Genomic DNA, 19,828 nt, shown 5'->3' with positions numbered 1-19,828 from the left:
GTGACCTGCCAGTCAGGGGGCGGAGTTATCACGTTTCCCCCCCAAAAGGAGGAGGAGACAACTTCAGGCTAATTTTGTCTCACTGACCTCTTATTTACAGCCATAAAACTCACATTTTTTATTCAAACACATAGTTAAGAACCTATGGTGATTTTTGCAATTACAGTTAACACATTTATATTAACTCATTGTTTTTCTTGACTGTGCAGCCCTCACAATATTTTATGAATATATAATATTATTCATAGAAAATATAGAAACCAATGCCTAAAAGTCACATTGGCTTTTTTGTACAATATTTAATCTACCAGTGGGCTAAATATACATAAAAAGTGCTAACATGACTAATCATAACATCAGTCGCATCCACTATTAAAGATGTAATCCCTCATAAAATTGACTAAATTTACTGTGTTTAACTCAAGTTATTAACAAGTGCTTTCATTTCTGTGACATATCACAAAATTGCAGCTATTTTTTTTCATTCATGTCGTTTGAGGGATTCTATGGCAAATAAAGATGAAAGAGGAAGTTCATGCTGCATTCTATAAACAACAGGAACTTAGAATATCCTACTTATAACAAGGGAAAATGCATTAAATTTATTTCATTTATATAGCGCCAAATCACAACAAAGTTGCCTCAAGGCGCTTCACACAAGTAAGGTCTAACCTTACCGACCCCAAGAGCAAGCACACAGGTGAAAGTGGTAAGGAAAAACTCCCTCTGATGATTTGAGGAAGAAACCTCAAGCAGACCAGACTCAAAGGGGTGACCGTCTGCTTGGGCCATGCTACTGACACAATTGACAATACAAATATACAGGAAATTTTGGGAGTCCATGTTGGTGCACAGGACAGGAGGCCCACAGAAGAAGACACCCACACCCATCTCTGGATGGAGCTGCAACTCAACAGAGAGAAAAAACACAATCAAGCGACAGAAAGACAATAAATACAGCATCATTTGTCAACATTAAGTAATAAGAAAAACAGAAGAAACACTAAGGTGATCGCCGGCTACTAGCCCTAAACTTCATTAAAAGACCCAGACTTTAGATAAAATTGAGGCTAATAAGGATAAAATAGTCTCTCCACTGACTCATTTTAGCAAACCAAGTAAAACCAGTGCAATTGTAACTATTGCTAGTCCTGAAAACTGACACAGTCAACCTGTGTGAGTGTTGTCTTACCTGTCCAGCAGATATCCAGCAAAACCTTCACATGAAATATATTCATGGACCCCTGACTTTTTACAAATAAAATCTCTGGTTGCCTTTGTTTATTCGCTGTGTCATCAGCCCCCCTGCCCCACAACCCATTTTTACAGTTTATTTTCTTCACATGAGCATATATAGCTTAACAGTGTCTTTCAAAGGTCAGAAAAGCTCTTCATGGTTTCCATTATATCACCACAGAAAGCATTCCGTGGTGTCTTGCCATTATATGTGGGTCAAAATTCCAAATTGTTTCCAAATGAGATGAATTTTGATCATAGTTGTGATAGAAGACTGTGCATCCTTATTTGAATACTAAGGAACAAAATGATTGTGGTGCCAAATAAAACCCTGTTTATGATTTAAATGGTAATAAAAAAAAAATCAAAAAGCACGACACCTATTAATAGATAATGTTATGCAGGTTGTCTGTGAGCTAATTTAGAGCAGCAGGCAGGTCTCACAAGCAGATATTAAATGTTGTTAGGAAAAAAGTGAGGTCAGGACAGTTCTGGTAACATACACTGGTGCTGTGCTTCACACCATCCACCACACTACAGAACGGGCTTAGGTGGCTTTTTATTTATTTATAGGTTTATCTTAGTCATAGAATTTCATATTATGCATCCAAAAACATCAACTAGTAAAGAGTAAATACTTCTGTAAAAGTAGGGAGACGTGTCCACCCGCCTCACACCCACAGCTCAGTGGGCTCCCTGCCACCACACCCCCACCCATGGCCCAATGCCACTCCAAGGGGACTTTTCGACTCCTGAAATCTTGCGTCAAGTCTTTGAGCTCATCATGAAAACACAAGGTGGCCAGTGCATGAGTTAAAGCATGTTTTTCCAATTTGTGCTGACCTATGCTGAGCACCATGGCGATCTCCCCAATAGGACAAAAACTGGACCTGGTTGTGAGAGCTGCTCCACCCAATGGCTACAAGTCATCTTGTGCATCTCAGACATCACGTGGGCTTGTTTCTCAGTGTATACTGCCTCAGTGGGCGTGTCTCGCAGAGCAATTTAGTCTTTCCAGTCTAAAATGAACCTTTTTGTTACAATTTTGCTTACTGAAGGATTCTAGTTTTACACCCTAAGCAGTGTTTCAGTTTTTAAACAATTGCCATTGATGCGTTTCACACATTTGGAAATTGCACATATTCTGGAATCGGACCTGGAGCAGGTTGGAATTCTGCTACAGTGCAAAACCTCAGGAAGTGCACAAAGCTGTAGCTCGGAAGTGGAAGTATTGTCCAAGTGCGTGAACTTTTTATGCATTTCAGAAAATTTAAACCCAAAGCCTTATCCTAAAACTATTCCTAATCCTAACCCTAAACCATTTAAGATAGTCATTCTTGGTTGGTAGGCAACTGAGATGTCAGGTTTAGCACTTTGCACCATCATTGAGTGCACAGCGCCCTTCCAAAAATGGTGGTCAGAAAAGTAAAAGTTTCTCTCAGTTCCCATACTGCATGGAACAGATGCAGTGTTTAATGTGATGGAGCCGAAAACCAGAGTTAGCTTGACAGAGTTCACCTTTTTGAATGGGTATCACTTTAATTCAAACCACTGCAGACTAAGTATGAATACGTATGTACAGTGCATCTGCAAAGTATTCACAGCAGTTCATTTTTTTTCCACATTTTGCTATGTTACAGCGTTATTCCTCCTTAATCATTTTTCTCTCAAAATTGTACACACAATACCCCATAATGGCAATTGGAATTTTTTTTTGAGATTTTTGAAAATTTATAAAAAAAAAAAAAAAAAAAACAACAACTAAGAAATCACGTGTACGTAAGTATTCACAGCCTTTGCCATGAGGCTCAAAATTGAGCTCAGGTGCATCCTGTTTCCACTGATCATCCTTCAGATGTTTCTACAGCTTAAATGGAGACCACTTGTGGTAAATTCAGTTGATTGGACATAATTTGGAAAGACACACACCTGTCTACATATAAGGTCCCACAGTTCATAGTCAGAGCACAAACTAAGCATGAAGTCAAAGGAATTGTCTGTAGACCTCTGAGACAAGATTGTCTCGAGGCACAAATCTGGGAAAGGTACAGAAACATTTCTGCTGCTTTGAAGGTCCCAGTGAGCACAGTACCCTCCATCATCTGTAAATGGAAGAAGTTTGGATCCACTAGGAGTCTTCCTAGAACTGACTGCCTGTCTAAACTGAGCGATCGGGAAAGAAGGGCCTTAGTCAGCGAGGTGACCAAGAACCTGATGGTCACTCTGTCAGAGCTCCAGCATTCCTCTGTGGAGAGAGGAGAACCTTCCAGAAGGACAATCATCTCTGCAACAATCCACCAATCAGGCCTGTATGGTAGAGTGGCCAGACAGAAGTCACTCCTTAGTAAAAGGCACATGGCAGCCTGCCTGGTATTTTCCAAAAGGCACTTGAAGGACTCTCAGACCATGAGAAACAAAATTCTCTGGTCTGAAGAGACAAAGATTGAACTCTTTGGTGTGAATGCCAGGCATCATGTTTGGAGGAAACTAGGCACCATCCTTACGGTGAAGCATGGTGGTGGCAGCATCATGCTGTGGGGATGTTTTTCAGTGGCAGGAACTGAGAGACTAGTCAGGATTGAGGGAAAGATAAATGCAGCAAAGTACAGAGACATCCTGGATGAAAACCTGCTCCAGAGCGCTCTTGACCTCAGATTGGGGTGACAGTTCATCTTTCAGCAGGACAATGACCCTAGACACACAACCAAGATATCAAAGGAGTGGCTTCAGGACAACTTTGTGAATGTCCTTGAGTGGCCCAACCAGAGCCCAGACCTGAATCTGATTGAACATCTCTGGAGAATGTCTGTGCACTGACGCTTCCCCTGATGGAGCTTGGGAGGTGCTGCAAAGAGGAATGGGCAAAACTGTCCAAAGTTAGGGGCGACAAGCTTGTGGCATCATATTCAAGAAGTCGAGGCTGTAATTGCTGCCAAAGGTGCATCAACAAAGTAATAAGCAAAGGGTGTGAACATTTATGTACATGTGATTTCTTATTTATTTATTTTTTTTAATACATTGGCAAAACCTTTTTTTCATGTTGTCATTATTATTGTGAGTAGAGTTTTGAGGTAAAATTAATTTACTCCATTTAGGAATAAGGCTGTAACATAAATTATACATTATATAATAATGAATGTTTATGAGTTCAAATGTAAGAATATTTCAAATTTCAAAGTTCAAAGTTCTTTATTAGTTGTCTCCTTTCGGAGAAATTTAGTTTGGTGCATGAGGGGGCTCACCTGCACAGACAATAAAAACAGGACCAGCCTTTACACAATAAAAGCCACAAAAATAAATATCACCAACAATAAAATAACATAAATAACCAAAAATAACCTTAAAAATCACTGTAATCAACCCACTATATACTACTAAATCCACACAGCCATTTACCACTCGCCATACAACTGAAAAATAGACAACAGAACAAATGAGTGTTTGTACCGGTTACATTTGCACAAAGGAACACGATATCTCTTTCCCGAGTTTAACAAGGTGTACTCTGAGTGCAGAACATGTGAGCTGTCCATTAAGATGTTTTTTGCTTGTGTAATGCTTGCTCTGTCAGAAAGTTCTTGAAAACTGGGAGGAGTGTGGCCCATGAGCTTACCTGCAGTCTTTATAAGGGCATGGATCTGTGCTTTCAATTTGACTGGAAGGTTCCCAGACCAGCTGGTGATACCATAGCGAAAAATGGACTCAATTGTAGCTGTATAGAAGATCAGCATAATGTTCTTGCAGACCCTGAATAAACGGAGTCTGCGCAAAAAGTGCAACCGTTGGTGAATTCTGACCCTGACAGAAGTAACGTGTCTGCCAGCTTAAGTTACTGTCATTGTAAACACCAAGATATTTGTAAGAGGTCACCTGTTTAATTGTGAGGTTGTTTATGACAACAGGACTATTGTCACCGGCTGATTTGGGATCCAGCATCATCTCCACTGTCTTGTTTGTATTTATCTGGAGTTTATGGTTGTCACACCAAACCACAAAATCATTCACAGCAGCCTTGTGGGAAGAAACATAAAGTGACCTGGAAAGTAAACTCAGAATGACAGTATCATCAGAGAACTTCACCACATACTGATCAGGCCCAGAGCTAACACAGTCGTTAGTATACAAAAGTAAACAGGAATGGTAAGCTGACATACCCCTGCGCCGCTCCCGTACAGCTCACCACTGTATCTGAAAGTGTTCGGTTTATTTTCACTTGCTGTGGTCGATCTGTCAAAAATGAATGATACCACTTAATTAAAAAGGGGTTAACTTTCATTTGTGCCAACTTCCTAAGAAGAATATGTGGCTGAATAGAGTTAAACGCAGAACTAGAACATGACGTTTTCTTTCATGAGGTGAAAGCTGGAACATAGCATTCAACGAGGCGAAGCCAAAAATCACGTCAGCTTTTCATCCGAACAGTTCTTCATGTATCCAGACGACTTACAGCGGAGTGGATTTTGTGTGTGTGTGTGTTACAAGAATTAGCAGTGTCAGTTAGCTCAATCACATCGTCTCGGTAGAGTTGTTGTCCCCTGTGCGCGCACACACATGCAACCGGGTCGGTGCTTGTGCGCGCGTGTACTACCAAAAAAAAAAAAGACTGTGTACATCCTCAGTGCAGTGAAAAAAAAATCACATCACAAATTAGTCCAGCTTTTCATTCCAACAGCCTCCAGACAGCACAGTGGATTTGTTTTGTGTGTGCGTGCATGTGCGAGGACATGTGTGTGTGTGTGCGTGCATGTGTATAGAGTGCAATGGTACAAACGTATGGAACCAAATTTGCACTAAATGGAACCAAACTGCCCTCTAAATGCAACACAAATGGGACGAATAATCCATGTCATGTGACATACAAAGCACCAGTCAAATAACAAGGATCCACTCAGCTGTTTTATATATATATATATATATATATATATATATATATATATATATATATATATATATATATATATATATATATATATATATATATATATATATGATGTGTTTAACCCACTTTCTAGGACAGAGTAAAATTTCTTGGGAAAAAAATGAGATTGTTCTTGTTAAATAATCAAATATTCAGTTTTTTCAAATTAGAATTACACTAAAATCTTCAAAAATATCTAACTTTTTAAAGTCATGGTATGTTTACTGCTACACGCTAGGCTAGCTCAGAATCAATCCTTCACAAAAAGAGGTGTGTGCTTCTCCACTCACAATCTAATGACATTGTAATAGAGGCCTCTCACCTCCATTATATAATACTCCTCCTTGATGGGTAAAAATAACAAACATTAACAGAATGAACTTTGGCACAAGGGTGTGTGCCTGAGTGTGTTCCTCCACCAAAGTCGAATCAGCTTTAATCTACAGTGTTGCACAATCTACATACTGACAAATAAATGACATACAGTGGACACAGTTCTGTCTGTTCTTCAGATGGTCTGTCCGTAAGATGTTTGCAAAATCTGAATACCACGTGCCAGACATGGGACCAAATACAAAAGTATTGTATTTGAAAATACTTAAATACAATTTTTCGGAGTATTTGTATTTTCTGATTTTGAATTCAAAGTATTTGTATTTGTATTTCAAATACATCGCCAATCCCAAGTATTTCTAAATACTTTTACAAATACTTTTTCAAATACTTTTCAAACTTGGAATCTCTGTGACACCGTGTTGAATATATATTGTGATAGTTTGATTATTGCCTGTGATATTATAATAGTGAATTTGTGATAAAACATTCAAGCCTTTACTTATCAATAATACTTGGTCATGCTATTTTCACAATAAATTGTCACCGGTTTATCAGTTTTTGTGTTGATTTGTTATATATAGTTCATAGAAAGTATTTGTATTTAAAATACTCAAAATATAAAGTATTTGTGTTTGTATTTGAAAAAGTACAAAGTATTTGTATTTGTATTTGGAATTCGAAAATCTAAAGTATTTGTATTTGGAATTTGAAAATATAAAGTATTTGTATTTGAAAAAGTACAAAGTATTTGTATTTGTATTTGAAAATCTAAAGTATTTGCATTTGTATTTAAATACAATGCAAAGAATTTGACCCCATGTCTGCCACGTGCTTCACAGAACAGAAAAAATCACAGCTGAACGCAAACATGGATGTTAAAGTTAACACGTCCAAAAATCTCTGGGTTGATGATTATGACAGCAGGTTGTGCACTGCAGCAAAAATGTACATTTTTAAAGATTTTGTGGTGCGGTTTCTTCTTTCAGCTCCAACAAATGTTATGGTTATTCAAGGCTAAGGCCAGAAAATAATTTGTATTAATATAAAGTTCTCTCATTCATGTGACTAGAATAACGTATTTAACCATACAAATCAGTGGAGAGGTGTTCATTATTTTCTCTTTAATATTGCTCATTTTACTTTGACAAAATGTTATTTCTAAAATAAGTCATTTACAGCATCAACAACAGCAAAAAAAAAAAAAACACAGTTTTTTACATTTTTTTTACAGTCAGTTAGAAAAAAAAATAAGTTCCTACAAAACGATGTGATGAAATCTCACTGTTCATTAACAACTTCTGTACAGATAAAAATGGTTTTTACATTTTAACATTTAAGGATAGAACATGCACGTGTAAAGGATAAAACCTGAAAAGAAATATCTAATATCAGAAGGTCAGTGTCTACATGTGACACTTTTTTCAGTCATTGCAGTAAACAATTAAATAAGTGTTGTGAGACTGATGTTGGAGTTTATATGAGTGCGTAAGACCGACACACAAATACCTGAAGGTGAGAAGAGGTAGTACACTACTTCATGTGCATCTGCATGCACAATTGCACGTGTGTTCAGTAAAGCGTGCACGTGCTATAACATGGTGATTTCACTGGGTGGCAGCGTGAGTCTCTTCTCCCGCGCAGACATCATGTTTTCCACCTGCATGGCGATGACTCGGCACAGCTCCAGCCCCTGTGGACAAACGTGGTCAGCACAGACACAGACACTGCCAATGCTGCCACTCCTCCCCAAACGGTCACGTGCACCCGTGTCATACCTGCTCCAACTGCATCTGAATGACCCGTTGTGTGTTCACATCCCCGAGGGTGAGGTCTACGTACGGGTAACTACTGCCAGCGGTGGGCCTCTGGGTGCGGCTGGACTGTACCTCCCCCAGGGGGACCACCGCCATGGTCTCCTGTTCCACAGAAAGACAAACACTGTACCGTGGAGTATCGCAAAGGCTAAAGGCAGAACACGTTTAATCTGTAATCTGCTAAATCTGATACCTTTGTTTAGAAAATGGGACAAAATATATGAATGAAAACTGTTTTTTTTGGTACGTCCATGTATACTTTAGTGGTGGAGTTAAGTTGAGGAAAATAATTATCACAGCATTCAATGCAAACATGTTCTAACTATCTAAAATCTTTATTTCGTTGACAGGAGGCACTAGAAGAAGCGGTGAAGAAACGTTAGAATTCTCTGACATAAAGGCTCCAAACCAAAGGCAGAATTTTCTTCAGCAGAGGTTTTTGCTAAAATTTGGCTTTGGCAACAGAGAACTTTGAGTCTAGGACGTCTCCTAGATGGGTGGCAATGGCCCTCAGGGCATATAGGGGATTTCTCTGGACATATGTGCGAATTTATCAACAACGCAGCTCATGACACAAATCCTGAGTTTTATTTTCAATCAGTGTTTGAAGTTTGCATTCGATGAGCCCAAATGTTTCACGAAGCAGTGCTTTGTATCACCTCACTAGGACACATAGTGGAGACAAAGGGCCAGCCAGCCATGAAAAAAAATACATGTAATCCACATGTTTTCTTTCAAAGTAATCCTACCCAACCTTGTATATTTTATATATATATATATATATATATAAATATAAAATATACAAGGTTGCGTAGGATTACTTTGAAAGAATACATGTGGATTACATGTATGTACATACATGTAATCCATATGTAATATATATATATATATATATATATATATATATAAAACGACTCCACGTAAACTAGCACCGAGTTAAATTAACTGCTGGTGGCTTTTCCTTTATCTACTGTATTGTACAAGGCAATTTCAATTTTTAAATAAAATGATTTGAAGTAATTTCTCACTTGTTTTCCACTTCCTTAAATAATATGCAAAATTAAGGCTGTAAATGTACCTGTGCCATAAACTAGATCGCCCCCCGTGGTGGGTTACCACCTCAGCCTCATTTTGAGGCAAGAAAAACCTCCAAATCATGATCTGCTCTGCTTCACATCTCAGACCTGATAGTTGAGCTGCTGATAATTTAATATAGTTTTTGAATAAAAGCCGGAAGTCTGCACTGCAAGCAGCACAACATGATAGTTTCACCTGTGCTGGCTCACAGAGGCAAAACCACAAAAAAAGTGTGTTACTGTTGAAATAATTATGGACCTTGCTATATTTCTGCAAAACCTACCTTCTGGGTTTCATCTTGCATGAAAATCTTTTACGGTTTTTAAAGACATTATGCTGGATGAATTTTAAAACATATATTCATCCTGCAGAGATGCAGACACTCGCCTCAAATGGTTCCTGCTTTGTCAGAGAAGAGACTGTCTAACCAAAACCAGTGTGTTATCTCGTGTTAAAGAATCCTCAAAAAGGTTTCAGATTGTGGGAACTGGAGTCTGGACCTGGATCCAGCTGTTTTTGGAAGGGCACCAAGCCAACTTGTGCAAAATCTTTAAGTCACTCAGTCACGACAGAAACAAACTTCAGAGTAATGTAGTTAGTGACAAAAATGTTCAGTCTCAGAATGTGCAAAAATTATAGCTCGCTCTTCTTCACCAACAACGTTAACATGTTATTCTCATGAACATCAAAGTTTCATAATAATCTCTCGTCTGTTAAAACTCAAACCGTTGCAGCAGAAATGAATTATGACCATTTCTGGGCTCATTTTTCAGCCACGCCTAATTTGAGACAAAACCAAATCCTGGTTATGAACGTGCACATGTGCACTTGTCTATGTGGTTTCTTACGTGTGTATTTTTGTGCAGGAAATGGAGACCATTTTGATTGACAGCAACAATACATGGGGCGTAGAAAGTGGTGGAACTGCTGCTGTGGATGTAGAAGAAGGAGGAGCCAAACATGGGGAACACGCTGACCAGGCCTGCACACAGAAAGACAAAAGTTCTCTTCATTTTGTCAGAATAAAACTTTGTATCATTAAGAAGACTTTGTGTAACATGGCTGTAAAATATCACTGGCAAAAAGAAACAAGGCAATGGCTTCTTTAAAGGGTGGAAAATTTAGATGTCAGTTTGGAAATGACATCCATCCATCCATCCATCCATCCATTTTCTTCCGCTTTATCCGGAGTCGGGTCGCGGGGGCAGCAGCTCAAGCAAAGCTGCCCAGACCTCCCGATCCACACACACCTCCCCCAGCTCCTCCAGGGGAACCCCAAGGCGTTCCCAAGCCAGCCGAGAGATGTAGTCCCTCCAGCGTGTCCTGGGTCTTCCCCAGGGCCTCCTCCCAATGGGATGTGCCCGGAACACCTCTCCAGCGAGGCGTCCAGGGGGCATCCGGAAAAGATGCCCGAGCCACCTCTTCTGACTCCTTTCGACATGGAGGAGCAGCGGCTCGACTCCGAGCTCCTCCCAAGTGGCCGAGCTCCTCACCCTATCTCTAAGGGAGCGCCCAGCCACCCTGCAGAGGAAACTCATCTCGGCCGCTTGTACTCGCGATCTCGTTCTTTCGGTCATGAGCCAAATCTCATGACCATAGGTGAGGATCGGAACATAGATCAATAGGTAAATCGAGAGCTTTGCCCCCCTACTCAGCTCTCTCTTCACCACGACGTTCCGATACAGCGACCGCATCACTGCAGATGCTGCACCGATCCGTCTATCGATCTCACGCTCCATCCGTCCCTCACTCGTGAACAAGACCCCGAGATACTTAAACTCCTCCACTTGAGGTAAGGACACTCCACCGACTTGAAGAGGGCAAAGCACCTTTTTCCGGTCGAGAACCATGGCCTCAGATTTGGAGGTGCTGATTTTCATCCCAAATGCTTCACACTCGGCTGCAAACCGCCCCAGTGCACACTGAAAGTCCTGATTTGACGAAGCCAACAGAACCACATCGTCCGCAAACAGCAGAGACGAGATTCTGTGGTTCCCAAACCAGATCCCCTCTGCACCCTGGCTGCGCCTAGAAATTCTGTCCATAAAAATAATGAACAGAACCGGTGACAAAGGGCAGCCCTGGCGGAGGCCAACGTGCACTGGAAACAGGTTTGACTTACTACCGGCAATGCGAACCAAGCTCCTGTTGCAGTCGTACAGGGACCGGATAGCCCTTAGCAAAGGACCCCGGACCCCATACTCCCGGAGCACTCCCCGCAGGGTGCCCCGAGGGACACGGTCGAACGCCTTCTCCAGTTCCACAAAACACATGTGGACTGGTTGGGCGAACTCCCATGAACCCTTGAGCACCCATGGAGCGTGTAGAGCTGGTCCAGTGTGCCGCGACCAGGACGAAAACCACACTGCTCTTCCTGAATCCGAGGTTCGACGTGACGGTGCCACTTAAGTTTAAGCTCGTAACCACTGTTAATCAGAAAATGCCAATTTATTTCTCTGATTAATTAAATTTATGTATTTGACCTCTGGCTGGCATTAACCACCTAAGTGTGCGCCACTTTGGGTCCAAATTGAGGTTGAAAATCAAATTCCTTGACATTGATGAATTTGTGAAAAAAATTAATTCCTGAAGGATAATTTGGGGTCAACTTTCACTGGCTTCCCAAGTTTGATACAAATCATCAAAAGTATTGAAAAATAAAGTAAAAAAAAAACTATTTGAACCCCCCCCCAATGCCCCAACAACTTTGACCTTTTCCAAAACAAACCCTTTAAGGGCAGTTATGCGGTTGACTGTCATCTGCATATCAAGTGTGTTGGAAATCTGCCAAATGAGCTGGGAGGAGTTCGGGAACAATCAAACAAAAGTTTCATGAATTAGGCTCCATCAAAAAGCCAACATTAGTTTATCATCCTTGACATCAGAAAAAAAGTGATGAAGAGGGCAGTTTTTTTTCATTAGGAACAGAAAACAAACAACAGAGTAACATTTTGAGGTGGGGAAATTAAACTTCCCCTTTAGGCATGTGATAAACATGTTTTTTTTTTATGGGGCATTCTAGTATAAAACACTTGCACAGAACAAACTGCAAGCACAATAAACTCAATCCAGTGGATCTGCTTGAACCTGCAGTCCAAGCTGCCTCTCCATGGTTTTTTATTTTAGTTTTTATTTATTTTAATAAAACAAACAAGCAGATTTTTTTAATAAGGCTCTTAATAATTCCACATCACACAGTGCTGTAGAAGTATTCATGTCAAAGAAAAGGCATGTGATGATTAAGGTATTTTACCGCTGACCACTAGGTGTCAGTGATGCTTGTTAAAAGTGAGGTTAAACCAGAAGAGAAGGTGGTAGGACACATTGGAAAGGAGTGTGCACTTTTATCAAAAGTCAATAAACTCTCCATATTAAGAACAACACAATGGTACAAGTCCAGACAGGATAAAACAAAAGCTGATGTGAGTACAGAAACTACAAGGAGTGAAGCAAACCGTGAAAATAGACACGATAATGAACAGTTTGAAGCCACCACAAAGCAGCAGGAGCTCTCAAGCATCAGTTTAGACGGCAGAGGGAATGCACTCGAAAGAAGATCTGTCCATCCATGAGCCGCTTTCAGAATGGACCACAGACGGACAGAAATGTTCAATGAAACCGATTCTTCTTCAGAGTTGAATGAATTTGTCCTCATTATATGCCCTTTGAGTCTGTTGAGTTTTGAGCTATTGTAACCAGATGATAGCATTAACTCTTTTTGAATGATCATGTTAACAAACTGGATGGAACAGACTCATCTAAGTATTTATCTCTCTATCCGCTCAAACAACACATTTTACAGCGTGCCTTTCCAAAGCCCCGTCATCATCAGCCGTATCAGTTCCCCTAGATGATTACATGTAACGGAATAATTCCTCAAAAATGTGTTTTTAATGAGCTGTCTCCATGTCCTGTCATTTCACATTTATTTTGAGCCAAAACATACAAATGTGCTTCAACTTTACACTCAAAATACACTGAAAAAAGTGAAACACGGTGCACTTCATTCAAAGTACTTATTTACATTAGTCTAATGTAAAATTGTGGTTTCCAGTTTAAATCTGCTGGAATCACTTTACAAAATCATAAATATACATTGCAAGAAACTAAAAAAAAATAGCTGTAACAAATTACATAAATTTTTTTAAAGTTGATCCAAAGTAGCATTTTTTTCAGTGTAACATCAGAATAACATTCAACGCTCTGCAGGTTTAAACGCTTGTTTCTGAGGAGGAAAACACTCACATTTAATGGGGGGCGCAGTGGGGTGGGACACACACACACACACACACACACACACACACACACACACACACACACACACACACACACACACACACACACACACACACACACACACACACACACACACACACACACACACACACACACACACCGTTACCGTCATCTGAAATACTACTTGTTTTTACCCACATGGGCAGAGTGCAAACAGGGATCTTACCCAGAAATTGTGCTCTGGCCTGATGTGGGCTCAGGGTCTGTACTTGCTGCATGTGCTGCGTCACCATTGTAACCCACTGTTGGGGAGGCTGCTTTTTGAACAGAGGTGCGGCGATATACTCCGATAACTCATGTCTGGGAGAGAGGAACAGAAACAGGGCCGAAGATAAGTCCACTTCACCGATTCCATACATTTCTGAGAATGATTTTCCACAACTCAGTGAACCGTTCTGTGCTGCTGCTGGCTGTGTGCATGTGTGTGTGTGTGTGTGGGTGGGTGGAAAGGTGGTGATAGCCACAGCTAGAGGAGAAAAAAACTACAAAAGTGTTTCTCCAACTGAGAAAGGAAAAAAAAAAAAGTCAGTCCTGTTTAATACATAATTTTGTGGCTGTGCTGTAGTATTGTGGTGTTTTCAGCACTGAACTTGACAAATCCATTTGTCCCTCAGGCTGCACTGTTCTTCACTGAAGCTGAGGTGCTTTAATGTGACGTAACATAACAGTAAATGTGCCACATCAGATTTTGGGCCCGATGTTAATGGTGCATGTATAAATGAATTTGGAGGAGCGTCTAAGCGCACACTGGTATTTAAGTGGTGGGAGATATCATGTAAAGCAAGATGCAGAGCGGAGCACTGCTCGGCACAAAGGGGCTGTTTTAATGTTCCTCATTATTCAGGGGAGTTTTGTAGGTACATCATGAAATCACCCTAAATCTAATCATACAGCAGGACTCAGTTTCATCATATCTAAATTCTGGGACTGTTAGTGAAGTAAAGGGCGAGCCGACAGCGATCACGTTAGCATCCTGTCTGTTTGTCACTTTGAGTCGTTTGTGCCAGCTGAGTGATTTCTGCTCTGTCTCTCTTTTTCGAGGTGTTGATGATCTTCAAAGATGGCTGAACTTCATGGTGGTTCCCTGCCTGACCACGTCGTGTCTGGACTGGAGCTGCTGGATGAACTGTGGGTCACAGTGCCCTCTGAACTCTATCTTTGGGACTTTCTACATTATTTTTGTTTGCATGTTTGACAATTCTTTCTTGTAGTTTGTTCACCTGATTTCTGTTATTGTCAATACAGCCTAAGCAGTGAGTCACCCCCTCTGAGTCTGGTCTGATTGATGTTTCTTCCTGAAAAATAACATTGTGAGTGTTTCCTTACCACTATTGCCTATGTTCTTGCTCGACATGCTGAGTAAGGTTAGACTTTACCCTTGTGAATTAATTTGGGGTGACGTATGTTGTGATTTGGCACTGTATAAATAAAATGAATTGAACTGAACCAATCGTGCACTGGAACGTGGTGCTTTTCTATTCAGAGGATGACTGCAAAAGTCACTGGTTTTCAAATGGATTTGTGTGCACAATGCGTGCATGTGGAATTAGCAGTCAGAAGACACATGATGATGAAAATTATAGTGACTGTTGTGATTAACACCCGTGTCACCCACTGCTGTTTACTGTCCAAGGTGCAGCTGTTTCAGTCTTTGAGCTCACGTGGACATTCCTGAATAAATCAGAATACTGTGACCCGTCACCTGCAGTACTTGTTAAAGGAAGTGAAAAACAAAAAAGAAAAGCAACTGTTTGGTCTGTCATGTGTGCAGTGCACTTTGGGACAAATATGAGGTATCTTTTTGTGTTATATGTGCATTTTTTTTTGTTTGGTTCAGTGTTTGTTATGTGTTTATATATTATTTATAATTATAATATAATTATTATATTATATAATTATTATAATTATAATTATTTATAATTAGTGTTTGTTATTTGATTATATATTACAGCACGGGTTGTTATGTCTATTAAAGATGTATTATCAGCAATCTATATTTTTGTTTTAAACCATGTTTAAACTCCGGAATCCCTGCAAAAATTGAACTCACTAGAGGTGGGCGGATCGATCCTAATATCGATAATATCGATACCAACGCTGGTATTGATATTGAACGATCCTCGTGTAAAAAGATCGATACTCAAGCTTTTTTTCTTTCCTGCACGCACTGACTGCTGCGCACGCAGATTCATCAAAGTCTACTGTCTGTCTGTAAGAGCAGTGCTTCGCTGTCTCACACAACACGGAGCAGCGCACCCTTGTATTGTGGTTTGTCAGCCCTCTACCTCAGGAGATTTTGTTTTAAGTTGTGTTGAGTGATATTTTTTTAAACAAAAATGTTGATTGTGATAATAAAGTACTTTGTTGTCACGTACAATGTTTGGCGAAATTCTATCCTAGGTCTTTTGGATCCTTTGGATCTATGAAGCTTAAATATGAAAACGTATCGGTATCTATATCGGCGATACTGGGCCTGTATTTACTTGGTATCTGATCAATACCAAAATTCCCGGTATTGCCCACCTCTAGAACTCACCCCTGGTTGCTCCACCCGCTCCACTCAAAAGAAGGGAGAAGAGTGTTCAGTTCTTAACTCACTCGATGCCATTGACTCTAAAACGCGTCTTTTCCAATAGTAACGCCCCGCGCCAAAGATGCGTCATCGAGCCAGTTTCTTCTCTTCTCTTTTTCTTTTCTTGTGGTATCTTTGTTGTTGACATGGACATAGAACTCAATTTTCTATGGATCTTGAAAAAACACTCAAATGCTGAAGAAATCCTGGCACTGGGATCTTCTGAACTTTGAAAATCAAATCAAATCAAATCAAATATCAAATCAAATCAAATCAATTTTATTTATATAGCGCCAAATCACAACAAACAGTCGCCCCAAGGCGCTTTATATTGTAAGGCAAAGCCATACAATAATTGCAGAAAACCCCAACGGTCAAAACGCCCCCCTGTGAGCAAGCACTTGGCGACAGTGGGAAGGAAAAACTCCCTTTTAACAGGAAGAAACCTCCAGCAGAACCAGGCTCAGGGAGAGGCAGTCTTCTGCTGGGACTGGTTGGGGCTGAGGGAGAGAATCAGGAAAAAGACATGCTGTGGAGGGGAGCAGAGATCAATCACTAATGATTAAATGCAGAGTGGTGCATACAGAGCAAAAAGAGAAAGAAACACTCAGTGCATCATGGGAACCCCCCAGCAGTCTAAGTCTATAGCAGCATAACTAAGGGATGGTTCAGGGTCACCTGATCCAGCCCTAACTATAGCTTTTTCAAAAAGGAAAGTTTTAAGCTAATCTTACAAAGTAGAGAGGGTGCCTGTCTCCCTGATCTGAATTGGGAGCTGGTTCCACAGGAGAGGAGCCTGAAAGCTGAAGGCTCTGCCTCCCATTCTACTCTTACAAACCCTAGGAACTACAAGTAAGCCTGCAGTCTGAGAGCGAAGCGCTCTATTGGGGTGATATGGTACTATGAGGTCCCTAAGATAAGATGGGACCTGATTATTCAAAACCTTATAAGTAAGAAGAATAATTTTAAATTCTATTCTGGAATTAACAGGAAGCCAATGAAGAGAGGCCAATATGGGTGGCCAAAATGGCTGGCACTCAATGAGTTAAAAGTTCTGTTTTTACATTAGTTATTACTTTTATTTCAGTGTGAGGCCATGTGAGGTTTTCGGACTATTGTGCTCTTTAAATACTAGCGACACTCTTCACTGGAGTTAAAACCAGGTTTTTCTTGGTATAAATACAAGCATGTTTCTGGTGAGATGATTTAAATCCATCAGCTCTGCACTGAATCACATCTTTAGACTAACACAACCAACATCAGTTAGAAACTAGCACTGCACGGTGCATCAGGTGGACCACAGAGCCCTTCATGTTTCACATGGAGTGCAGCACAAATGATTAACTTTTCAAATGTGATTTGTGTCCTCAAACTGAACGTCGACCATTTGTTTCGTTGTAACTGTTTTCTCACATGCTGGGGATGAAGACGATGTCGTTGGCTCGGTGCTGTAAAGCTGCCAGTTTGGAGATCTGGTGGAACTGCTGATCGCTCACTTTGCCTTGTGGAAGAACATTTAGGAGACCTTTACGGTAGTCAGGTAGGAGCTGTTTATGCACAAACACACTGTAGTTACACTCAAATACACACTTTCAAGGCTGTACTGTGCTCACAGTGAATAGTTTCAGTTAAGGTGCAGTAAACACACACGCACGCAGCGTACCTGGTTGTAGTGCATAGCAACACAGAGCTCATTGTCAAACTTGAGCGGTTGAGTCCAGACGACCCGTCTGAACCAAAAACTGTAGCTGGTGTCTACTGACTCTGCTTCACTGGCAACATCTAGAATGTACTCGTGCCTGTTCAGAGGACGCACATTCTGACCTACACACACACACACACACACACACACACACACACACACACACACACACACACACACACACACACACACACACACACACACACACACACACAGCCAGAGAATTTGTACAAAATCCAGGAGTGGGCATCAGTTAGCAAATGTTTCCTTCACCTGTTTTCATAAGATAATGGAATAATTTTCTGCAGTCTTGCGAAAACAAAACTTTGTTTTCCTGAGATAACAGACTACATAGCCTGGGGATGTTTAGTTTAGTTTACAGCTTTCAGTAAATTCTGCTGTTTGCAAAGCAGCAGAGGAGCAGCAACATGGTGATCAGCACATTACTCTTGTGGTCAATCATGGCCTGATGCAAGCTGAAATACCTTCACGCATTTATGCCTTGCTGTTGAAAATATCCACATTAGTGTGTGTCACCGAAGAAGAAGGGGGACAAGACTGCAGATTTACAGGCACTGAAATTTAAGTGAATCTGATGATATTGCACAATACACCACAAACCACTTAACTGGCCTTAGGATGAGTACATGGGGCGAAATTATTATTTTAAAGAAAACAAGTGTCGTTTTCCAAGTGTGATCCTTGCTCATTTACTTGTGTTGCAATATCTTTCAACATCAGGGAGATCAAATGGAACATTTGGAAACATTTGTTTCAAAACAGTTGGTGACACATTGAGATTCCATTTCGCACAGCTGGCATTGTTTTCCTTTTGCTAGACATTCTGAAAAAAGCATATGAAGCATATGTGTTGCAAATGTTTGGAAACATTTTGGAGAATCTACCATCACTAATTTGCAGTAGTGACAAAAGGTTTCTGCAGAATCCCTGGCTCCACATTCTATCAATTCTTGATTTTTGGTTTTACTTTTCGGTTTTTGTGGCTTGTTTCATCCAGCATTTGTCCATGTAGGGGGCATCATGTTTCTCCCCACAACTGCTAGCTTGTTAGCTGGGTGCAGCGCATCATGTTTCTCCCATAGACTGAATATATACACTGGACAAAGTCTATGGGACATCACCCACTGGCATTCAACAGAGCATTTTCAGTGACGTCAGACTTATTTGCGTGACCAGCTGTTTTGGCGTTAAAAAGTCACATTCTGTTTCAATCTTTTCCGTTTTTTTTTTTGTTTTGAGTAGTGGGGATGACACCCAATCACAGTAGAGCTGCACCATGACATCAGTGGCTGGTCTTTCCAAAACCACTTCATTTTGTGTGTTTATTATATATACGTGTTTCTCTTATATTATTAAAAGCTCACAAGAAATAAACACTTCTAAAACTGAAAACGCTGTTTTTGAAACCTAATAACACCTCTGAACTTATTTACAAGACATTTCGCACAGGTTAGCATGGTAACGTCACAGGCTGGTCTAGCTAGCTGCAAAACTCTGTTTTGTTTGTGTGTAAATATAACCTCTTTGTCATGTATTATGTAAAAGCTAGAGAGAAACAAACACTTTTAAAACTGAAAATGCTGTTAGTGTAACCTGATAACACCTTTGGAGTGATTTACAAGACATTTCGCAGACATCAGCATGCCTGCTAACTTCCGCTAACTCAAAGCTAACTTCTGCTCTTGTCAAAAGCTCATGTACACGCAGACATACCTGCTCCTGCAGATGCTGTTAAAACATAAATATTGTTTATGATTGATTGATTGATTAATAGATAGAGGGGATTTATTGAACATGTACAAATTGTACGTAAGACAATAGGATCTTAAAAATTAATTAAACAACTGCAAATTATA

At 40.4% G+C, this 19,828-nt stretch overlaps 1 protein-coding gene across 1 annotated transcript in view; it reads right to left on the bottom strand.

The window, feature by feature from the left end:
• Window positions 1-8,013: 8,013 nt before the first annotated feature.
• The window catches only part of myo15ab (myosin XVAb), a 110,957-nt gene continuing 99,142 nt past the window's right edge, over window positions 8,014-19,828 (bottom strand). The window contains 6 exon segments of the mRNA XM_034187757.1: window positions 8,014-8,180; window positions 8,266-8,406; window positions 10,230-10,363; window positions 13,844-13,977; window positions 17,663-17,796; window positions 17,913-18,073. Coding sequence (XP_034043648.1) covers window positions 8,079-8,180; window positions 8,266-8,406; window positions 10,230-10,363; window positions 13,844-13,977; window positions 17,663-17,796; window positions 17,913-18,073 — 806 coding nt within the window. The 3' untranslated portion in view covers window positions 8,014-8,078.

This window comes from Thalassophryne amazonica, chromosome 15 (assembly GCF_902500255.1).
Source record: "Thalassophryne amazonica chromosome 15, fThaAma1.1, whole genome shotgun sequence".
NCBI classification, from domain to species: domain Eukaryota; kingdom Metazoa; phylum Chordata; class Actinopteri; order Batrachoidiformes; family Batrachoididae; genus Thalassophryne; species Thalassophryne amazonica.
This window is presented reverse-complemented; position numbering and strand designations above follow the sequence as displayed.